Source organism: Moschus berezovskii, chromosome X (assembly GCF_049115385.1).
Source record: "Moschus berezovskii isolate FMDL1 chromosome X, NW_MosBer_1.0, whole genome shotgun sequence".
NCBI classification, from domain to species: Eukaryota; Metazoa; Chordata; class Mammalia; order Artiodactyla; family Moschidae; genus Moschus; species Moschus berezovskii.
In genome coordinates this window covers 52,936,289-52,951,716 of record NC_142488.1, presented here as the reverse complement: position 1 = coordinate 52,951,716, position 15,428 = coordinate 52,936,289, and the positions used below count along the sequence as shown (strand labels likewise).

The 15,428-nt window shown below is 41.1% G+C and overlaps 1 protein-coding gene across 1 annotated transcript; it reads left to right on the top strand.

The window, feature by feature from the left end:
• The first annotated feature begins 2,035 nt into the window (after nucleotides 1–2,035).
• BMP15 (bone morphogenetic protein 15) lies at nucleotides 2,036–9,316 on the top strand. Its single transcript, XM_055393576.2, has 2 exons — nucleotides 2,036–2,390; nucleotides 8,460–9,316. The coding sequence occupies exons 1-2, from the start codon at nucleotides 2,036–2,038 to the stop codon at nucleotides 9,314–9,316; spliced, it is 1,212 nt and encodes a 403-aa protein (XP_055249551.2).
• The last annotated feature ends 6,112 nt before the right edge of the window (nucleotides 9,317–15,428 follow it).

The window sequence follows — 15,428 nt, the reverse complement described above, 5'->3', positions numbered from 1 at the left end:
TTTAAGTAAATGTTTACTTGAGGTATGTGTGTGTGTGTGTGTGCATGCACATGTGTGCTTGTGTTTATAATGGGTTGGATGTAAAGTGTATTTATTCCTGTGAATTAGACAAGTGTCTAAAAGCTACTGTCCTAGCAATAGTAGCAATGCCTGAATCGCACATCTTCAAACTCACTAGAGATAATGCAGATTGCTCTCTAAAACAACTGTACCAAATCACATTCCCATCAGCAGTGTAAGAAAGTTACCTTCATTCTACATCCTAACCTGAATTTAATAGTATGAGACTTCTGATATGTTACCAATCGTAGGTGTGAAGTTGTATCTTACGTGGCTTTAAATTACATTTTTCTGATTTCTTTTACATCTTTTCATGTTTTGGCCATTCAGGTTTTGCCTATTGTGAATCATCTGCTTATATCCCTTACTTGTATATCATTGTATACAATAAAAATGTACACAATACAACACTCACAACAACTCTCTGTAGGAACCGGCAGTACAAATGAAGAAACTCATTACTCATTACAGATTACTGGGAGTAATCTTGTTAGAGGTCACCAGCTAATAGGCTGTTGACTTGGGATTTGAGTTGAGACCTAGGGGACCCATATCTTTTGTTTTACAATACATGCCAGGGACCAAGGCCTAGTTAGAAAAAAACAAAAGAAGGGAACAAATAATTTCCAGCATGTAACCATGTATGTCTAATTAGGTTTTGTTGGGATGAACACAGATTATTTCCTTGTATCTTCACAACAAGCTGTGGGATAAAACATGTTATCTCCATTTTACAGGTAAGGAAACTGAGGCTCAGGGAAATTAAGAGATTTGCTTTGGAGAGGTTAAATGACTGCTAATAAGAGACAGAATCAATAACAATCCAAACATAAGTCCATTGCTTACAAAGTCCGTACCTGTTCCACAGAGCCATGTCTTGACCTCCTGTCCCACCTTCTCCTTAGAGCTCCAGGAAACTGCTTCTTCTTGGACAGGGCCAGGACTACACCTACCATTTTTCTGCAGAATCCTGGTCTGGGGTAGCCTTAACTAACTAGTTCAGTCCCGATGCCTCCAGTAACCAGCCAAACTAGATGAGCTCCTAGCCAACTTCCATAGATTCAGCTCCTACTGCCTTATGCTTCTCTGATGAAACCCACACAGAATCTCAACACCTTCCATGGAAAAACCAGAAAATTCTAAGTCAGAGTTCTCAAACTTGGCTGCACATTAAAATCACCTGCAGAACTTTAAGAAATCCTGATGCCCTGGTAATACCCCAGACTGACTCCATCAGAATCTCTGGGGATGGTAGCCAGGCATCCATAATAGTTAAAACTCCCCACGTGATCCCAGTATAGAGTCAAGATTGAGAACCACTGTTGGGGCATCTTCTTCAAGCTCCAGCAGCCATACTCATAGAGAGGTTCCCACATTTTATTATTCATACAAACTTCTTGGAGAACTTAAGATTCAGATTTCTGGCAGTTACGCTCAGAGAGTCCATGTTTTTGTCTGGACCCAGAAACCCAAATTCTTAACAATCCCCTCAGATGGTTCCACTGCAAGTCCTTAGCAGACCACATTTTGGGAAATGCTATATTAGGAAAAGTACTGCATGGAAGTGGGGTGGGAACAGGAGGCCTCTGGCCCTTTAAGGACTGATTAAGAGACTACCTTTAAAGCTGTGAAACAGAGCAGGCTAGGGCTGCTTCTTTTCATCCCAGTGGATAAGGTAAGGGAGCAGGTCCTGGAATGGGCCTCTCCTTTTAAATACCATCTTGTTCCCAGCCCTGGAGAGCAGGATGGGCATGCTGCCTTGTCCCACCTGCTGTTTCTGTTTGTTTGATGCAAAGAGGACAATTTAGAAGACCTCTTTTTGGTTCAGGAGATCATACCAGAGGAAGAAACATAGGACCTGCCTTCCAGCTTTTCATTTTTCCTTGCCCTATCCTTTGTGGTAGTGGAGCCTGGATGCTGTTACCCATGTAAAAGGAAAGGTTTAAAGTGGTATCCTTTGGACTTTTACCAGAACATGTTGCTAAACACCAAGCTTTTCAAGATGGTCCTCCTGAGCATCCTTAGAATCCTTCTTCTTTGGGGACTGGTGCTTTTTATGGAACATAGGGTCCAAATGACACAGGTAGGGCAGCCCTCTATTGCCCACCTGCCTGAGGCCCCTACCTTGCCCCTGATTCAGCAGCTGCTAGAAGAAGCCCCTGGCAAGCAGCCGAGGAAGCCGCGGGTCTTGGGGCATCCCTTACGGTATATGCTGGAGCTGTACCAGCGTTCAGCTGACGCAAGTGGACACCCTAGGGAAAACCGCACCATTGGGGCCACCATGGTGAGGCTGGTGAGGCCACTGGCTAGTGTAGCAAGGCCTCTCAGAGGTGAGTTATCATACTATATTGTTCTGGTTGGCGGGGGCAGGTGGGAATGGGGAAGAAAAGTATAGAAAAAAGTGGATCTGTCAGTTTTCTGTCAGGCTTCACATTGCCTACAGGGTGGGTGGTTTTCTTGGGCTTGGTTTCTTGATTTTCAAAAGATGGCACCCTTGGGAGAACCTGGCTCCAAATTTGCTTTCCTTTAGGGCTCCAATTTAAGAACAGATTGCCTTGGGACCTACCTGAGGACTTTTTCCCAGGCCCCAGGGCAACTGAGTGATGTGTCAGCTCCTAGCTTTCAAAGAAAGTCTTAATGCTTATTACATCACTGAAAATTATAATTGAGAAATACTCATTATGTTCTGTGGAGGGCTGTTTGTGTTGTTTTATTCTTAGAAAACAAAAGGTACAGGATGTTGAGTTGGGGAAATTTACAAGGCCTCAGAAAGGACAGAAACAGGCTCACACCTGAGAGTTTGTTATTGTATTTAATCCTTAATGATAGGGACTCTCCTTAGCTGTCCTGAAAGGCTTAGCCTGATTTTTAAAGAAAAGTGAAGCAGAGAGAGAAGTTAAATAACTTGCAGAGGTCACAAAGATGGGGTGGCAGAGGCAGGAGTTGAGCTTCAAGTCTGTCTTATTTTATAGTCTGTCTATAACTACGTAAGTGTTTTGAATGTCATACCCCGATATCCTTGTATACGAAGCAGTTTTTCTGTTTAGACTATGTTGCTAGTTTGGGTTTGTGTTACCAAATGTATTTTGGAATTTTCTTTGTTTCCCTCATGGTTGCTTCTGCTTTAAACATCTTTATTAGACACTGATCTAGGGCAGTAGTGGGCTTCTGTAGTGCAGGGTTCTCCAGGGAATGAAGAAAGCAAGAAAGCCATCAGTTTCAAGGAAATCTTGGGAACCTGATGAAATCAATCTTAAGCCTTTGCTAGTCTCAGAGATGACAACAGACATGATTTACCTCCCTCCTCCAAGTAAAAAAACCACCATTCCCCTAAGCTAAACTTTAGTGTGTGCTTACCATGTGCCAGGCATTAGGCACAGTACTTTTACAAATATTATCTTCCTTAATCCTCCCCAATATCATATGAAGTAGATGTGTGTGCGAGCTCAGTTGTGTCTGACTTTTTGCGACCCCATGGACTGTACCTGCCAGGCTCCTCTGTCCATGGAACTTCCCAGGCAAGAGTACTGGAGTGGGTTGCCATTTCCTCCTCCAGGGGATCTTTCCAATCCAGGGATCAAACCCACATCTTCTGTGTTTCCTGCATTGGCAAGAGGATTCTTTACTACTGCTCCACTATGGAATACTATGAATATACCCATTATATAGGTGAAGAAAATGAGGCTCAGTGTAACACAGCTAGTAATTAATAGAGCTGGGTTTCTAACCCAGGCTTTCAGGCTTCAGAGCCTGTGCTTTTAATTACCCTGCTGTGCTGACTGCTTAACAGACTTTAATTGAGCACCAAGCACTGTGTTTGGGTTGGGTATGAAAAGGCAAATAACTGCTCTACAAGTCCCCACTATAGTAGAATGGATATATAAGTAGTAACATAATGGTGGTACAGCACAGCAAATGCTTTGAAAAGGATAAGCAGTAGGATTCCTGGGACTCCAAGAAGAAATGGGTTGCTGCTTAGGGCAAGGAGAGGGAAATGCTGAAATAGTTGAAAGGCCTCATTGGAGAGGTGACATGTGAGCCAGACTTTGCAGGAGTAAAGAGACTATGGATACAGGGAGGGAAGTACATTCTGATTGAGGAAAAAGAAGATAACTTGGTATGGTTGGAGATTCACGCAGAAGTATTTATTTGGCAACTGCTAAGTGCTAGGCATTGTTCTAGGTGTTGGAATGTGATCAAGATAGGCATGGTTCTCTGGGTTAGACAAGTAAGTAAACAGGGATAGTTGTAGATTGTGGTAAATGCTACCAAAGAATGAAATAGGTGGTTCTGATAGAGAAAAGCAAAGAAATCTTCCCTTTGCATGGGATTGTCAGTGAAGGCATGTTTGAAGAGGTAACATTTGAGCTGAGGTCTGTAAGGTAAGAAGCTTGGCATGAGAAGAGATAAGTCTGATTTAGGCAGAGGGAACAACATGTACAAAGGCCTAAATGTGGAAACAAGTACTTGAAGAATAGAAGTAAGATCAGGATGGTTGGAGCCTAGTGAGATTGTAGAGAGTGGTGGGATATGAGACTGATGAGACTCAGGGATACAGTGGTCATTACAAGGGATCTGGATTTCATTCATAAGCCTCATAAATCAATTCTGTACAGATGATATGAGGCTAGAAAGTAGAATGTCTAGAATTAGGCCAGTATCTTGGTCTGACTGTGGGACATACTGGTATCTAGGGACTCTGGAAAGGATCCAGAAATGGATGACAAGAGAGTTGGGTCTGATCATTCCATCAGGAGATGACCCAGCTGAATCAAGCTTATTTTGAGAACTATTTCAGGTTCAATTGCACAGGATGTGTGAGTCAGACATTTCCCTGAAAAGTTCTGAGCAGACCCTTCCTGGCCCTGATCTTTAGCAACCCCACCCTGCTTCAGGAAATATGTGATGTCAGGGTCTGAAAGGAAAGGGCAGTTCCTCACTAGACTGCCTGCTAGAGATTCAGTTTAGATTCCTTTTCAGGCAGGGTGGGGCAGATGTATGGGTGGGTGTCTTGGAAAGATCATTACAGGATGGGAGTATGGAGTAACTTGAGAAAGCAGTTACAAGCCTGGCTTGAGCTTTGTCTGAATGATATCCAAGTGCACCAAACTTGAGGGTGTATTAAGCATGAGTTGGAACCTGAACTTTTAAAAAACTTGATATATGGTTTCACTCATATATGGAATATAAAAACAAAACAAATGAAAAACAAAAATTAAAAACTCAGAAACAGAGATCAGATTAGTGGTTACCAGCAGGTAAAAGGGTTGGAGAGTGAGCAAAATAGGTGAAGGGAGTTAATTGTGTGGTAACAGATGATGGTAACTAAGCTTGTGGTGGTGGTCACACTGTAGTGTACACAGATGTTGAATTATGATGAATTATGATTATGAATTTTGCACCTGAAACTTGGATACATAACTAAGAAAATCCTGATACATCAAAACATTCAAGAGCTTATATGTTGAACATCCCAAGCCTACTGAATTCCAGGCTAATGGATTCAGTGGAGAAGGAAGATTAGGTAGATAATATGTAAATTAGCATGGCCATGGTTAGTGACTGGACATGGAACAACAGACTGGTTCCAAATAGGAAAAAGAGTACGTCAAGGCTGTGTATTGTCACTCTGTTTATTTAACTTCTATGTAGAGTAGATCATGAGAAACGCTGGGTTGGAAGAAGCACAAGCTGGAATCAAGATTGCTGGGAGAAGTATTAATAATCTCAGATATGCAGATGACACCACCCTTATGGCAGAAAGTGAAGAGGAACTAAAGAGTCTCTTGATGAAAGTGAAAGGAGAGTGAAAAAGTTGGCTTAAAGCTCAACATCCAGAAAACTAAGATCATGGCATCTGGTCCCATCACTTCATGGCAAATAGATGGGGAAACAGTGGCTGACTTTATTTTTCTGGGCTCCAAAATCACTGCGGATGCTGATTGCAGCCATGAAATTAAAAGACGCTTACTCCTTGGAAGGAAAGTTATGATCAACCTAGATAGCATATTAAAGAGCAGAGATATTATTTTGCCAACAAAGGTCCGTCTAGTCAAGACTATGGTTTTTCCAGTAGTCATGTATGGATGTGAGAGTTGGACTGTGAAGAAAGCTGAGTGACAAAGAATTGATGCTTTTGAACTGTGGTGCTGGAGAAGACTCTTGATTGAGAGTCCCTTGGACTACAAGGAGATCCAACCAGTCCATCCTAAAGGAGATCAGTCCTGGGTGTTCATTGGAGGGACTGATGTTGAAGCTGAAACTCCAATACTTTGGCCACCTGATGCGAAGAGCTGACTCATTTGAGATGACCCTGATGTTGGGAAAGATTGAGGGCTGGAGGAGAAGGGGACGACAGAGGATGAGATGGTTGGATGGCATCACCAACTCAATGGACATGGGTTTGGGTGAACTCCGGGAGTTGCTGATGGACAGGGAGGCCTGGCGTGTTTTGGTTCATGGGGGTCGCAAAGAGTTGGACACGATTGAGCGAGTGAAGAACTGAACTGATGGTTAGTGATAGGTGAAGATGACAGAAGGATTTTTCTTGCTATGCCTGGTTTTTGTGATCGTTGCTCTTGACCTTTGCCAGCAGAGGGCGCAGAAGGTCGGAGCACTGCAGGTCCTGCTTTTCGACGCTTTGGCCACTAGGTGTCAGCATCACCGTTCCGTTCCGTCGCTCAGTCGTGTCCGACTCTTTGCGACCCCGTGGGCTGTAGCCTACCAGGCTTCTCCGTCCATGGGATTCTCCAGGCAAGAATCCTGGAGTGGGTTACCGTTTCCTTCTCCAGGGATCTTCCCGACCCAGGGATCGAACCCTGGTCTCCCGCATTGGAGGCAGACGCTTTAACCTCTGAGCCACCAGGGAAGCCCAACACAGTTTAGATTAAAACAATCTCTGTAGCTCAGCTTCCCTTGTGGCCCAACACAGTTTAGATTAAAACAATCTCTGTAGCTCAGCTTCCCTTGTGGCCCAACACAGTTTAGATTAAAACAATCTCTGTAGCTCAGCTTCCCTTGTGGCCCAACACAGTTTAGATTAAAACAATCTCTGTAGCTCAGCTTCCCTTGTGGCCCAACACAGTTTAGATTAAAACAATCTCTGTAGCTCAGCTTCCCATGTGGCCCAACACAGTTTAGATTAAAACAATCTCTGTAGCTCAGCTTCCCTTGTGGCTCAGAGGTTAAAGCGTCTGCCTCCAATGCAGGAGACCAGGGTTCGATCCCTGGGTCGGGAAGATCCCCTGGAGAAGGAAACGGTAACCCACTCCAGGATTCTTGCCTGGAGAATCCCATGGACGGATAAGCCTGGTAGGCTACAGTCCACGGCGTCGCAAAGAGTCGGACACGACTGAGCGATGGAACGGAACAGTAGCTCAACTGGTGAAGAATCTGCCTGCAATGCAAAAGACCTGGGTTCGATCCCTGGGTTGGGAAGATCCCCTGGAGAATGGAAAGGCTACCCACTCCAGTATTCTGGCCTGGAATTCATGGACTGTATAGTCCATGGGTCGCAAAGAGTCGGACACGGCTGAGCTACTTTCACTTTCAAAAGATACATCTTTTAAGTAGACTTCTTAGCTGAAGTCATTTATACAACTGGGCCTTGTTGATAGCTGAGGTCCTTTATACAACTGGGCCTTGTTGAAAATGGTATTTACAATGAATGGGGTAAACGAAGAATCATTTCCAGTAAGGAATAGAAAAGGGGGAGATTGAGAATTAAGGGAGAACCTGCCCAATAATGGAATAGCTGCTCAAGAAGAAATTCAAATAGAAAGCAAAAGTAGTAAATACCTGTCCCAACTAGAAAAAATTATTTTGTGGCATCTCCAACCCAGATTTGAAGTGATAGCAGACCATACCCCCCAATATTGGACTGTCACCCTAAAGCTGCCAGTATATAGTGACATAGCATGAGGATTTATTAATTCATATGTTTCAATGACCCTCTTAATTGGTCACCTTTTTAATAGTCAACTAAATAATACATACAATATATACAGACAGTTCTGTATTTGAGGTGTTTTTCTCCACCTAGGGCTATGAGTGATCTAAAAATGAGCCACAATTTGTCATCTTAAGGGAAAAAGACTTGGGACTCAAATCTTTATTCTAACAAACACTGGCTCGTGTGTCCTCTGGCATAGCTTCACTGAGTTTCAGTTTCCTTGTCTGCAAAATGGGGATAACAACTATCTCATAAGGCTGTTGTGAATTCAAGAGCTGATGCATGTAAAGCATCTAATACATTAGTTAAGCGCTCAATAGATCACTATTATGATCTTGAATTCATTTCAGATCTGCTTGTCAGTTTGTACTGAGCAAGTCTGTTAGGGAGACTAAGGCTAGGAGGTAAGAAGCTAACGCTTTGCTCTTGTTCCCTCTTACTAATGCAGGCTCCTGGCATATACAGACCCTGGACTTTCCTCTGAGACCAAACCGGGTAGCATACCAACTAGTCAGAGCCACTGTGGTTTACCGCCATCAGCTTCACCTAACTCGTTCCCACCTCTCCTGCCATGTGGAGCCCTGGGTCCAGAAAAGCCCAGCCAATCACTTTCCTTCTTCAGGAAGAGGCTCCTCAAAGCCTTCCCTGCTGCCCAAAGTTTGGACAGAGATGGACATCATGGAACATGTTGGGCAAAAGCTCTGGAATCACAAGGGGCGCAGGGTTCTACGACTCCGCTTCGTGTGTCAGCAGCCAAGAGGTAGTGAGGTTCTTGAGTTCTGGTGGCATGGCACTTCATCATTGGACACTGTCTTCTTGTTACTGTATTTCAATGACACTCAGAGTGTTCAGAAGACCAAACCTCTCCCTAAAGGCCTGAAAGAGTTTACAGAAAAAGACCCTTCTCTTCTCTTGAGGAGGGCTCGTCAAGCAGGCAGTATTGCATCTGAAGTTCCTGGCCCCTCCAGGGAGCATGATGGGCCTGAAAGTAACCAGTGTTCCCTCCACCCCTTTCAAGTCAGCTTCCAGCAGCTGGGCTGGGATCACTGGATCATCGCTCCCCATCTCTATACCCCAAACTACTGTAAAGGAATATGTCCTCGGGTACTACACTATGGTCTCAATTCTCCCAATCATGCCATCATCCAGAACCTTGTCAATGAGCTGGTAGATCAGAGTGTCCCTCAGCCTTCCTGTGTCCCTTATAAGTATGTTCCCATTAGCATCCTGCTGGTTGAGGCAAATGGGAGTATCTTGTACAAGGAATATGAGGGTATGATTGCCCAGTCCTGCACATGCAGGTGACAGCAAAGGTACAGCTAGATCAGGTTTGCCCAAGAAATTAGAAAAGGATTTATAATAAACAAATATTGTTAAATCTGAAAGTGCTCAACCCAAGTGTTCTACCCAATCTGTAGATTCTATTCCTTGCCTTCAGCGTTGTACTTTAACTCTTCTTCCCCTATTTATGAGTGCCTCGCTTTATAAAAACAGTTCTGATGCCAAATATCAGTATTTTTTGACCACTAGTCCATCTTCTGAGGATATAGAAGGTTTGGGGTGAAGACAGCAACTTGAGATTTTATATTCCTCTTCCTTGCCTCCTGAATCCTAGAAACTATTACCTAATTGAAGAGACTCCTTGCTTCTGTGTTTAGATTTCCCTCTAAATCTAAAACTGTTTCTTAGATGGACTAGGAAACTTTTAAGCGGTAATCTCCCTAGAAATCTTTTGAAGAGAACAGGAGGGAATCTTTTTCTAAGCCATCAGGGTTTTTCCTCTCAGGCTCTGAACCTGGCAGAAATGCCTGGGATGATCCCTTTATTACCCTGCCGTGAAGAGAGCAGCCTTTAATAAAGCCAGTAGGGAAATGTGTATGGAGCAGAAATGACAATCATTTCAAAACCTCTTATATCTATAGTGAAAAAATGAAGAGTTGTCATTGTTGATTAGAATTATGTATGGGGGAGTCATTTTAAATTTTCTCTGGAACAATAGATTTCACAGGGTATTTTCTCATTTTAGGCAATCCTTAAACCCTTGTTAATGATCCCACAGAGAAAGCTTGCTGGTGGCTCGGAGCCTGAGAGTTGGCCTGGTTGGGAGTGGAAGGCATAGAAGGCTGCAGTTACGAAGGTTAATAGGGCTGTGGGGGAAGGATGAAATGTGCTGAAACCTGGGGCTAACTTCATACTGGGCTTGCTTGTTTGTGTGTTCAGCTGGGCTCTGAGCATGGGTTTCTGGGGGAGACAGGCTTGCTGTATTGGGAGGCATGGAGTTCTGCCTTGGACTAAATAATGCTTACACTGTGACTCTTTTCTATTCCTGTGCTGTATTGAAGTGATGGGGACGGGGTTGTGTTGCAAATAAATCATTTTTGTTGTTATAGAGAGTCTTGAATGTTTGGGGAATTGGGAGACAGTGGGTGGAAGGAATTTATTTCCTTTACTCCCTTAGGCTATGACCAGGAACTCAACCCCAATCCCCCAGCGTGGAGTTGGGAGTTCTCCCTGAAGGCAGCACTGCTAGCAATCAGCTCTCAACAAACGGACCCCTTGAGGTAGCCCAGTAAGGCATTTCCCCTGCCCAATTGTTCCTTGACTAATCTTATGGTTGTTGTCAATGAAATGGGACAGATTTAGGGTGGTTTCATATATTGAAATATTTGCCAAACATATATCCCTATCTCTTTTTTACCTATCCATCATACATTAACTTATTTTTACCACTCCATTCTCAGTAATTGGTTCCAATTAAACTAAATATCTTACATGTCTATAAATACATAAATTTCATTCTGCCTGAGGGGTTATTCCTTAACATCCTTTTGTCCATCTACCTTCTTTACTGTATCTTTAGGAATCAGCTCAGGTATTTCTCTTCATCTCAATGCCCCTCATGATACCTTTGACTCAGGTAGGATCTCACTCTGTGCTCACAGCATTGTTTGCTTTCCTTGAAGACACTCTAGTGTAACTGTCCTTGTTGCCAAAAGATGAAGCTGCTTTTGAGAGTTTCAACTGTGTTTTACCAATTTCCTTATTATTGGAGACTGGCCCTTGATAGACACAAGCATCGGACAGTCACACTTTGTGAGGGATGCATTCTTCCTAACATGGAATATTTCAATGTTCACATATCTCATTTTCCATTGGAATAAATGCAATACAAGATAAACTTTGTATATAAAGCAGGATGAATTTTTGTGCCTTGTTATTTCAAAATCATGATTCAAATTAGAATGTGACAGCTGTGTTCTTGAGTAAGGCAGTTCTTGGGATTGTTAGATAGTCTGTGAGTTAAAATGGGAGAATAAATGTTGGCTTCCAGGCCAGTGATTTCTGCAACCCAGCTGGGGTAGGCACAAATACCTAACAGGCCTGAATGCAGACCTCAGTCTCAGGACCAGATTCTGAATTCAGCATCTCAGTGTTCTTTGAAATTTTCAGGAAATCATGATCTCCTAGCCTTGATTTCTGAATATGTCTGAAACTTAATCTGTTTATGGAGTGCTCACGGTTAATTCAGAGAAGGCAATGGCAACCCACTCCAGTGTTCTTGCTTGGAGAATCCCGAGGATGGCGGAGCCTAGTGGGCTGCCGTTATGGGGTCGCACAGAGTTGGACACAAATGAAGTGACTTAGCAGCAGCAGCAGGGTTAATTGGCCCTATTATCCATTAAGCCCTGAGATGTCAGAATATACAAGGAAAACTGGCAAGATGGGATCAGTTGTGGTTGATGTTACAGATTCTTTTCTTTTGAAACACTGCTTTCAACTCAGCACTTTTTCTCAAGTCCAAAGTAAGAGATCTATACTTCAAACCTTTGGGAGAAATGAGATATGCTTGCTAGTGAAGGAAAATGTATGGATGGCAGTCTGTCTGCCAAAGTGGGTGGAGAGAAATAGTTACTTTGTCCAGAAACAGGAAGCAGAGAGCAAAGTCCACCTTGTCCCAGCTCCCCCACTGAATGGGCTTGAACTCTATTCAACGTGTCAGTGCCTGAGGAGCAGATATTTGAGCTTGTTTCTGACCCTGTAGCTCTGTTGCATTTACCTTGGTAGTATATTTTGTCCAATTCTGGACAAAGTCAGGGAGCAGGTGAAATTTATCTTCAGTTTCACCAAATATTTGGTGCCTAATTTTGTAAAACTTTTCAAATGTCTTCAGTTAAGTCTCCCAACAGAATTATAAAGCAGGATGGATAAGGCCCATTAAAGAAAAATTGGTTTGTTGAGATATAATTTGCATACTAAAGAAGCCACAATTTTAAGTGTTCAATTCAGTGGTTTTTAGTATATTCAGAGTTGTGCAGAAAACACTGCAATTGATTTGACCACAAAAAGAAACCCCATGCCTGTTAGCAGTTAATCTCCATTTCCCTCACCCCAGCTCCTGGCAACTATTAATCCATTTATTTTCTTTAAGTCAAGTCATGCAATATTTGACTTTTTGTGACTGTCTTCACATTAGCATTGCACTTTCAAGGTTCATCTATATCATTTTTTTTTCTGAATACAATTCCATTTTAGAATATGCCACATTGCATTTATCCAATCAGTTGATGGACATTTGAGCTGTTTCTACTCTGGCTATTATGAATAATGCTGACTTGAATGCTCATGTGGAAGTTTTTGTGTGGACATATATATTCAGTCCTCTTGCATAAATACTTAGGAGTATTAATGCTGAATCATATGGTATGTCTGTGTTTAACATTTTGAAGAACTGTTAAACTGTTCTCCAAAGCAGCTGCACCATCTTACAATCCAAAACTGTCTGAGGGTTTCGATTTCCCTACATCCTCACCAACACTCTTATTGTCTGCCTTGCTTATTTTAGCCATACTGGTAAAGAGCTATTTTGCTGTGTTTTTGAGTACATTTCCCCTGATGACTAACAATGTTGAACAAGTTTATTTGCAACTTGCATATCTTCTTAAATGTTCATTGAAGTCTTTTGTCCAATCTTTAATTGGATTTGCTCATATTTTTGAGCTGTGTAAGTTCTTTATATGTTCTGGATGTTAGTCTCTTATCAGATGTATGATTTGCAAATATTTCCTCTGATTCTGTGGGTTGTCTTTTGACTTTCTTGACTGTGTCCTCTGGAACACAAAAGTTTTTAATTTGGAAAAAGTCCAAATTATTTTTATCTTTTGTTCTTATGCTTGTGGTATCATCTTAAAAACTTTTAATAATTCAAGATCATGAGAATTTATACCTATGTCTTTTTCTAAGTGTTTTTTATGGTTCTTGCTGTAACATTTAAGTGTTTAATCCATTTCAGTTAATTTTCACATAGCATGTGAGATAAAGGTCTAGCTTCATTGAAATGCAAGTTGATGTCCAGTAGTCTCAGCACCATTTGTTGAAGTGACTAATTTTTCCCCCATTGAATTATCTTGGCACTCTTGTCAAAAATTGAACATACAGGTTTCTTTCTAGACTAAATTTTCTTTCATTGATCCATATGTCTATTATGCCAAGACATCACTGTCTTGATAACTGTAGCTTTGTGTAAGTTTTGAAATTGGGAAATGTGATTCCTCCAAATGTTTTCATCTTTACCAAGATTGTTTAAGGTATTCTGGATCAGTTGTATTTCCATATGAATTTTACAATCAGCTTTCAATTTTTGAAAAAAAAAATACCAGCTGAGTTTTTTTTATTATGGACTGAAATGAATCTGTAGATAAGTTTGAGGAGTATTAGCATCTTAAAATTATTGTCTTCTGATCTATACAAATGAAATGTCTTTCCATTTATTTAGGACTTCTTTAATTTTTTCTACAGTTTTGTCATTTTTCAGTATGTCTTACACTTAAATTCATTCCTTAGCTTTTTATTCTTTTTGATGCTATTATTAAAGGATTTTTTTTCTAAATTTTCAGGCCATTAATTGCTAGTATATAGAAATATAATTTATTTTTATATATTATACTAGTACTCTACATCCTTGCTGAATTCATTAGCTGTAATAGTTCGTGTGGACTTCTTACAATTTTCTATATATAAGGTCATCTGTGAATATATATAGTTTTACTTCTTTCGATCTGGATTAGAACCTCCAATAAAATGCTGACTAGAAGTAGAGAAAACAGATATTCTTTTTCCTGATCCTAGAGGGAAATAATTCATTCTTTTACCATTAAGTTTGTTAGTTGTGGCTTTCATAGATCCTCAGCTTCAATACTTACTTTAAAGCTATTTGTAAAAGAATAAACAAATAGATTATTGGAATAGAATAGAGAACCCCAAAATAGACCCACACAAACATAATCAACTAATCTTTAACAAAGCTGCAAAGGCAATTAGATGGATAAAGAATAATCTTTTCAACAAATGGCACTAGAATAACTGGACAACCACATGCAACAATAATTGAATCCGTACAAAGAGAAGCTATAAAATACAAATTAGGCACAAAGACTAGTGTGTTAAAGAGCAATGCTGTTTTTACAAAAATGACTTTAATTGAGCATGGGGGAGAAAATCTACTAACATGTACAAAACGCTATCCATATACAAAATAGCACAAATTTTACAATGAAGACTAAAATCAAATAAAAAGCTGCACATGAAAAAAGTTGGAAATGGAGCACAGATATAAATGTCAAACACAAACTATAAAACTTCTAGAAGATAACATAGGCAAACTTTGATTTAGTAACGACTTTTATTTCTTTCCTATATTTTGCTTTTTGCTCTTTTAGGGCTTTTTATCCTTTTATTTCATAAATATCATCTCATTTTAATTTACAGAAATGAAGGTTTCTGGAGACTTGCCCAAAGTCATAAAGCATAGCAAATGAGTGGGTAGTTGGATCCTAACCCAAATCCACCTGATGGCCTGATGATAACTTTTTAGACATACCAGAAAAAAATATCTAAGAAGGAAAAAACTGATAAGTTGGACTTCATTAAAATTAAAAATTTTGCTCTCCAAAAGACGCTACTGAGAATGTAAAGGTTAGCCACAGACTAGTAGGAAATATTTTCAAAACACAGAAAAAAGACTTGCATTCAAAACATGCAAAGAACCTTTAAAATTCAACAATAAGTAGACAAACAGCTGAATTATAACATGGGCAAAATATATGAATAGAAACCTCATCATGGAAAGCATATACATGGCAAATAAGCATATAAAGAGATGTTCCTCATCATAGGTCATTAAAACAATGAGATGCCACCGCACACCAGTTCAGTTCAGTTCAGTCGCTCAGTCGTGTCCGACTCTTTGAGACCCCATGAATCACAGCACGCCAGGCCTCCCTGTCCATCACCAACTCCCGGAGTTCACTCAAACTCATGTCCACAGAGTCGGTGATGCCATCCAGCCATCTCATTCTCTGTTGTCCCCTTCTCCTCCCACAGCTATTAGAATGGTTCAAATTCAAAACGCTGACAGCAT